The sequence below is a fragment of the Astatotilapia calliptera genome, chromosome 13, assembly GCF_900246225.1.
Source record: "Astatotilapia calliptera chromosome 13, fAstCal1.2, whole genome shotgun sequence".
In the NCBI taxonomy this organism is placed as follows: domain Eukaryota; kingdom Metazoa; phylum Chordata; class Actinopteri; order Cichliformes; family Cichlidae; genus Astatotilapia; species Astatotilapia calliptera.
The window spans coordinates 9,790,236-9,798,046 of NC_039314.1; the positions used below are offsets into that span (position 1 = coordinate 9,790,236).

Below are 7,811 nucleotides of genomic sequence, written 5' to 3' on the forward strand. Positions count from 1 at the left end.
AGTTTCAAGTAGTTTAAATATCTAATAAATAAAACAGTAAATAAATTCAATGTAAAAACACGCAGGATTTATTTGATAAAACCCAATACTTTCTAAATGGCTAGAGGTGAACCTAAGGTGATTTGAATGAGGCAGTTGTAATTGCTCCAAATGAGACTCAGGAGTTCAGTTTATTTTAGCCAATAAAATGTTTATTTAAATGGTCAGGGGAAAAAATACGTTGAGTTACTTTAACCACTTAAGGAGCTGTTACACGCTAGCACAGTTAAAGGAGTTTAATAGACGCCTTATTTGAAATTATAATCAGTAAGAATAAACGCATTTAAGGGTGTTTTGTTTGAGGAACCAATAAGAAGGCCGTCGGTAGTTTAAAGTCATCGTTTGTTTTTCTATTTTTTTATATGTGACGTGAATGTGGCTTTTTTTCCCTTTGACGAGCATTTCCCATGATGCACCGGGAAAAAAAGACGTAACCCGGCGCGGATATTCAAAACTATGGCAGAAGACTCGAGCATATTAAAAATAATATCAAACTCCGAGGACACGGAAAATGTGTCCACTGATAAAAGCAGAGACCTCGGGATAAAGAGACGCCTTTCCTTCTCCTCGGAAAAGGATATTAGCATAGCAGAGGCACCGAAGACACCGCCTGAGGTCCAAGCTGTATCCGAAGACCCAAACTCAAGCCGAGTTTCCCCGGAAATCAGCAAACAACGTTCCCCAAGTCCCGTAAACACACATTTGAAGGGTAAAAATGCTGTAAAGTTAAAAGACGACTCTTCTAGACAGCACTGCGTGAACGACACTGACGATAAGGAAAACACCGCTATACCCGCCGATCAAAGTAGGTGACATAACCGGTGTGAGTGCATGTGTTCCCCAACGAGGGAGGGGGTGATCACAGTAGACCCACTGCTGTGATCACGTTTCTTAAACTATATTAAGGTTTTGGTCTAAGGATATTAGTACTTTGTGGTTATTTTCTTGATGTAAATTAGATTTCAAGGGAGAAAACAGCTAGAGCTACTTCTGTTGTTCTACACTGTACATTTTGGTATCGACTCGGTACCGAGTAAATACAGAGTCAGTTTTGCAAATACTTTTAACCTATAGAGGCAACTTTTGTAGGGAGAGCAGTGTGTCATGATTTATCAGATGAATTATCGTCAATATGCAAATGAACACATTTAACGACCATTAAATCACTGATTTTTGTTTCTAACTTTCTGCTATAATTATTTAATACACCAAAAACACACCTTTCTGTTTTTGGTGTATTTTGAAATTGAAGCAAATAGTTTGTTATTTAAATGTGCTGTAGGTCATAAATAAAACAGACGTGACAGTCAACTCAAAGACGTTCAGGCATTTTTCATGGTGCATGTTTGAGGGTTTAAAAAATTATTTAATATAATTCAGTTTTACACACTGAACTGACGGGACTCTCACACTAGTAGTGATCCGATACTATGGATATTGGGATTGTTTAGCCCAGCTCTATCAGCTACATCAGAAATGCTGCAGACCAACACATCCTACAAGTCTACAAATATATAATCTAGTAGTATAGTAGATGGGCTTTTCAGATAAATGTTAAGCTGATTTTTTGTTTGTTTGTTGTTGTTTTTTCCAGATAACACAGAGGAGGATAACGCTTCTTGTCAGGGAGGTTTTAAACATATTAAAGTGACTGCCAGTATACAAAGTGATGCAGAGGACAGAGATGCCGAGGTGGTGAGGAGGGCACAGGAGGAAGGCTGCGTGAACGTGGTCTTCCCGGGGACTGTAACTCAGGAAGGCTGCTGTCGTTTCGTCAGCGAGATCCTCAAGTGCATCCTCTATCAAAGACAGCAGCTGCCCATGACGTATGACCAGTTGGTATACTCCCAGAGGAAGCAGCAAGCGTCGGTGCAGGTGAACAGGAAAAGTTTATGGTAGATGCCTCCAGCTGTTCAGTTGACGAAATGTTGGTGATGTGAGATTAACACGACATGTTTGGTGTCTCTTTTGCTTTTCAGGATAAAGACGTAGTGAATCGAAGACCGGTGCATTCAGCAGACATGGACTGGCGCAAGTGTCAGCAGACCCTTCAGGAGCTGGAGGAAGTGCTGCAGCATCTGGAGGTGCTGTTCTCCCTCAGCAGGGTGCCCCGTGTGCTCCTGTTAATGGGTGGCTCGCTTGTCCTCCCCAAAGAGCTGTACGAGATAAACATGGAGTCCCTGGCATCATCCGGTGGGAATCTGTGTCTACGGGTGTCATCGTGCTTGAGGCAGATCTTCCGCACACTGTTTGTGGCTGACCTTTTGTCTGACACCAGACCTGTTCGCTTAATGCCCACCACAGTCTTGGTGCTGGCTCACAGGGACTGTGGTGTAGGCTGGTTTCGACCCAAACTCCAATTTAAAGTCCCAACTCGTGTAAAAAAACAAATCATCGTTCTGTCTAGCGATCCAAACGTCTGCAAGGAACCAAGGGCGGAAGGGTCAGACTGGGAGGATTATGTGTGGTTTCAGGCACCTGTGACTATTAAGGGCTTCAGTAACTGACCCTAAAAGTTGGACAGTAAGTCTTTAGAGTGTAGCACTTTCTTTCTGGTGCTTGTGTACTACAGTAAATGTTAACAGCAATCCAAGGGAACTTTAAACATTTGTGTTTTTTATTAAAATGTACATATTTTAATCAATTTCGACGTATTCTTTTGTTTCAGAGTATGTTCATTCAAACAATAGTGAAATAAACAGTATGGTGTGCTACCCTTTTCTTTTACAAATGATCGTTTAAAAGAATGTTTGTCCTCATTTAACACAGAGCAATACACACACTATTAGTGCAATACATTTTTAATGACCAAGACTTCTTTATGCCAGTGTCATCTGAGCATGTTTACATATATCAAAAGCTTGCAAATGATTTGAGTGTCACGAATCAAGTGATAAGATGCTGCGTGGTGTAAAAATGTTCAACTTAAGGATTTGTATGTCTCCTGCTTGAAATAATAAAGGACAGATGTGCTATAACTGGTCTGCGAGTTCACTGAGGGCTTCAGGACTTCTCCACCTTCTTGACAAAATTGAACAGGTCGTCAGCAAGCAGCTGGGGCTCTTCAAAGGCTGCAAAGTGGCCACCCCTGGGCATGAAAGTGTAGGACTGGATGTTTCGGTACCTAATTTGTGCCCATGACTTGGGGCAGTGCATGAGCTCATTAGGAAAGGCTGCAAAGCCAGTGGGCACAAAAATCTCTGTCCTAAAACAAAAAATATATAATGTATAATTAGAGGCATCACATGACATGGTAAAACACTCATGTGTAGTGTGGAGAGTACACAGTGACGTACTTAAAATCCACTCTGTTGTTAAGATTACTCCCCAAATTCTCTTTGTAGAAGCGCATGGACGAGGTGATGGAGCCTGTGGTCCAGTAGATCATGACATTTGTCAAGAGGTCATCCAGGCTGAATTTTCTGCACAGATGACACAATTTCTTATCAGTCACAAACCAGCAGCTATCACAAATCTTGCTGAATGAAAAACAATAATCCGTAATTGTTAGAGCTGCACCGATCTAGGTCGATCCTTGCCCTGTTGACTAGTGTCGGGAAAAGGGACACCTACCAATATTTTTAAAAAACTAAAATATTTGCATAAAATCAATTATTGATCAAATTGTTAATTTAAATATCTCCACAGTCCTAGAATTTAGAAACTGTACCTCTCCAGCCCACCGTCCTCCAGATCTCTGTTCTTCAGATCGGCCCAGGAGGAGAACTTCTCCAAAATCCAGGCTGCCAAGCCTACAGGAGAGTCATTCACCCCACAGCCTGCAACGACAAAGCGGTATCAAGAGCTGAAATCACTAAATTTAAGGTCGATTCTCTTACATTAGCTTCTGTTTGACCTTTTAATCCAGTCACTGTGACTATCAGAAACACTGAGCTTACTAAACTGTGTTATGGTCACACCTGCAGTATCTGGTTTAGTGGCCTGAATGTGAAAGTAGCCCGATTCTCTCAGCATCTCAAAGACGTTCTTCTCAAAGAAAGGGAACAACCGGCGAACATCTTCCCGACTCAAACCAACCAGGAAGGGCAGATACGGGCCAATCAACAAGGACAACAGGACTTTGAAACCCCTATTTGACATACACATGTTTAGGTGGAGACCCTTCACGCACCTGCAAAAGAGAAATGGTGGGGGGGAAAAAAGACGAGAGAAAAAAACGTTACCAAGGTCACAGCGAGTTAGTTAGTGCCCGTTTTCACATTAAATCAGCTTCACTCTTCAGGAATTTGCACAGCCATTTGTTTTTTTGTAAATCTGTCCGCACAGTGCAAACAATGCTTCACAGTTCCAGTAAGAACTGTCACAATGTTTCCATTAACACAAAGCGAGCGAGGGACTTTCTGTTCCAGCGAGTAACCTGTGGCATGTTTTCTGTTTTTGTTGCACTCACTGAGGCTTCATCTGTGCCATGTTGGTGGTGATGAGCGAGCCCCAGTCCCCTCCCTGCAGATAGAACTGAGAGAAGCCCAAACGCTCCATCAGCTTCAGGAAAATCCGGGCGGCGGCGAGGCTGTTGAACCCTGGAGCGGCAGTGGAGACACATTTGTGAATATCTTCCGCCAGATTTATTTAGAATTAGTAGACGTATTCTACCTTGTTTATGAGAGGCTTCTGAGAAACCGTAGCCAGGGATAGACGGGCATATGACCTCAAACACAACACCGTCGTGGCTTTGCGTGAGAAGCGGCAGAATCTTGTAGAACTCGTAGAAGGAGCCGGGCCAGCCGTGAACGATCATGATAGGCAGAACCTTCTGATTCTCGCGGTGTGGTGGACGCACATGGATAAAGTGCACGTCCAGTCCTGACACATGAAAAGCAAAACAACAACTTTAATAATAACTGCTGATTGATTATTGCGCAAATATCTGTGTGGGTTGACGTACATCCAGTATACTCACTGCTGAGCTGTTATGTACCTTCTATTTTGGTTTTGAAGTGTGGATACTTGTTGAGCACTGCCACCTGCTTTTTCCAGTCAAACTCGTGTCTCCAATAGGAAACAACTTTCTTCAGATAAGTGGAATTGAAGCCATAGTGGAACTTGCCATCTTCTAAAGGATCTGCGTAGCGTGTCCTGTCGATGCGCTCATAGAGATCCTGTTGATCAAGAAGATTGCTTTGCATAACTGTGCCCAAATATTGTTCATTCAGAAGTTGGATTACCAGCTCAAACCTACCTCGATCTCTTTGTCTGAGGTCTCCACTTGAAAAGGGTAGATTTTCTGATCTTCTGATAGTGTCTTCTCCCCCACTCCCCACCATCCGTCCCCTAAAGGAATGGTTCTTGGTTTTTTTCTTTTGTACACTATGTAGGCCATTATTCCACCTGCTGCCACGGCTGAGCCGATCAGTAGCTGCTGCTGCTGAGCAGCACTCAAGCCAAAGAAAGTGTCCCTGCAAAGTGTGGGGAAATATTAGGGGAAACTTAAAGAACAATCTATTTATTTGTCCGTATAATTGTAAAGTTAAGTGCCGCCCTACTTCAAAACCTGCAGTCTCTGCATCGTGCTGTTCCAGGAGTGGGCATCCACAGGTGACTTTAGACCTGGACAATGGGACATAGGTCAAGAAGGCTTTTTTTTTTGTTCCCCTTTTTGTCACGCAGCAAAGCGCTTCAAAAGTCGCGTGTGGAAATTAAATCCGAGCGAGATTAAACATACCTTGTTTTCGATATGAATAGTTTGATTTCTGCAGATAACCGCGGGAACCTGGGTGCTAGTCGTGCAGACGCAAAGAGTGCGAGCGAGTTCGCAACAACAGCCTGGATCAGACCCGATCTCTGATGCGGGGATTGCCGATTCGCTGCGAGATATGCCACTCCTCGCGCGCGGTGACGTCGATGTTTATATAACTGGGAGGGCACGGTGGGCGAGTGTTTCACTTCGTTTCCTGTGTTTGTTAGGCAAAAGATAGAAAATGTGGAAAGTCGCTTTGACTATTCTTGCGGCCGCTTTGGCCGTTGGGTATGGGGCCATGGTCGGGGGCTTGACAGACGCCGATATCAACGATGAAAATGTGCAAAACGCTCTCCACTTCGCCGTCGTCCAACACAACCGAGGCAGCAACGATTTGTACCTCAGTCAAGTGGCAGAAGTGATCAAGGTTCAGTCACAGGTGAGTAACGGTCAGATTCGTGAATAACTGAATTGTTCGTTAGGGGAAAGCCATCCAGTAAACCATCGTAGTGATGTGAGCCCTTAAGAAAAGGCCTGCGAAGCGCCCTTCAAAGGTTTCACTTTTAACCACTAAACTAAAGTCCTAGTGGCCGTCCGATGGTCGTTACATACAATTTATTTGCTATATGCCTTCTTAATGGCGTTGGTACTCCCCAAAACATGGCTGGCCTCTTTAATCTTCCCTAATCCTCTCAACCTAGCTTGAGCAGTAGGTCTGCAATGTTCTGTGTACCTGTGTGGAGGCAGCCATTGACCCGCCCGAACAAAAGAGCAGTGTGGGTTTAGGAAAAAAAGGAACCCGACAAAAGCACATCTTTGCTAAAGATTGGTTAATATGCTGACGAGTCATGTATTTATTAATTTTTTTAAGTTTATTTGGCTCTCCTCTTGAACTCTGAGACAAGGCTAGCGTAGCAGCCTGTTGATGTTTGTGTTTTTTCTAGTCATTGGTGAGCTTCTTTGCTCACGGGTGGTTTAAAGAGGAAGAGGAGGAGGAGGAGTTAATTTGCTGTAAATCTTGTATTCAATTTCTTTCCCATTACAGGTGGTCGCTGGCATCAAGTACGTCATAACTGTGAAGATGGCAAAGACCCCCTGCAGAAAGGATGGTGTAGAGGAAGTGTGTGCAATCCACACAGATCAGGCAAAGGCTAAGGTACTGATGGCATCTTCTCAAAAGAAGCAAGATATTTGATCTGTTCTTAAACATCATGCAGCAGCCTTGTAACTAAAGCTGCATTCACACTGGAAGTGATTTGCTCGATGCACATCTCTTTGCAGCTGACGACAGGTGTCCTGTTGAAAAGTGATCATGTGAAACAAATTGATTTCTGATGTTTCTATGTTTTGTTTATTTCATAATAAATCAAAAAAAATTTTTTTTGCGTACTTGACATGATTTGACAACACCACCTGAAAGATCCTAATGTTAAATGTATTGTCTGTTTTTCCTTTCAGCCCTACCAGTGCACATTCGAAGTGTGGAGCCGCCCATGGCTTAATTCCATTGAGTTACTGAAGAATGAATGCCAACACTGAGATCTACGTGGGACGCTAGAACGAGAACGCTTGGGAAATCTTACCTTTGTGTCAGAATAATCTTCTCTTAGACTGCAATGCACTTTCCTGTAGGTGGAATAAATATATTAATATTAGTATTTGCTGCCTTTACTACTGCACTGCTTAACTAATCAAACTTGTTTTAAATTTCCAAAATTAACTAACCAGTGTTACAAACTAGGTCTCCCCGATTTTTAAAGAAGCAACTTTGCCTCATCAGTAAACCAAGCAAATAACAAACTGTTGTGTAGTCAAACTGATCATGAGCTGCTTTTTTTTTCCAGATAATTCAGTTTTGAAATAAAGTCAAACTTGCACACAAACTTTAATGTGTCCGTGTGGTAAATGCACACAAGGATGACGTTTTAGCTCAATAGAGCTTCTTTGTTGTTGTTGATGGTGATGAGTTCTCTGGATACCTACCCACTGACTAAGAGGAAGGAGAATGTGAACAAATCTGGGACAGACATGACTGACAACAGAAAATGCCATTCACATTATTTTTCATTTTAAC

At 42.7% G+C, this 7,811-nt stretch overlaps 3 protein-coding genes across 3 annotated transcripts; 2 read left to right on the forward strand and 1 right to left on the reverse strand.

Annotated features, from left to right (window-relative positions):
* Positions 1 to 228: 228 nt before the first annotated feature.
* On the forward strand, positions 229 to 2,989 carry mad2l1bp (MAD2L1 binding protein). Its single transcript, XM_026190190.1, has 3 exons — positions 229 to 844; positions 1,634 to 1,914; positions 2,019 to 2,989. The coding sequence occupies exons 1-3, from the start codon at positions 496 to 498 to the stop codon at positions 2,544 to 2,546; spliced, it is 1,158 nt and encodes a 385-aa protein (XP_026045975.1). The 5' UTR covers positions 229 to 495; the 3' UTR covers positions 2,547 to 2,989.
* Positions 2,823 to 5,860, reverse strand: ephx5 (epoxide hydrolase 5). The gene is made up of 10 exons (XM_026190188.1): positions 5,723 to 5,860; positions 5,544 to 5,607; positions 5,240 to 5,456; positions 4,979 to 5,159; positions 4,654 to 4,863; positions 4,451 to 4,580; positions 3,960 to 4,171; positions 3,710 to 3,818; positions 3,336 to 3,461; positions 2,823 to 3,244 (listed from the first exon to the last, which is right to left on the reverse strand). The coding sequence occupies exons 2-10, from the start codon at positions 5,564 to 5,566 to the stop codon at positions 3,043 to 3,045; spliced, it is 1,410 nt and encodes a 469-aa protein (XP_026045973.1). The 5' UTR covers positions 5,567 to 5,607; positions 5,723 to 5,860; the 3' UTR covers positions 2,823 to 3,042.
* Positions 5,861 to 5,909: 49 nt separating this feature from the next.
* On the forward strand, positions 5,910 to 7,620 carry cst3 (cystatin C (amyloid angiopathy and cerebral hemorrhage)). The gene is made up of 3 exons (XM_026190204.1): positions 5,910 to 6,176; positions 6,783 to 6,893; positions 7,196 to 7,620. The coding sequence occupies exons 1-3, from the start codon at positions 5,979 to 5,981 to the stop codon at positions 7,274 to 7,276; spliced, it is 390 nt and encodes a 129-aa protein (XP_026045989.1). The 5' UTR covers positions 5,910 to 5,978; the 3' UTR covers positions 7,277 to 7,620.
* Positions 7,621 to 7,811: the final 191 nt, after the last annotated feature.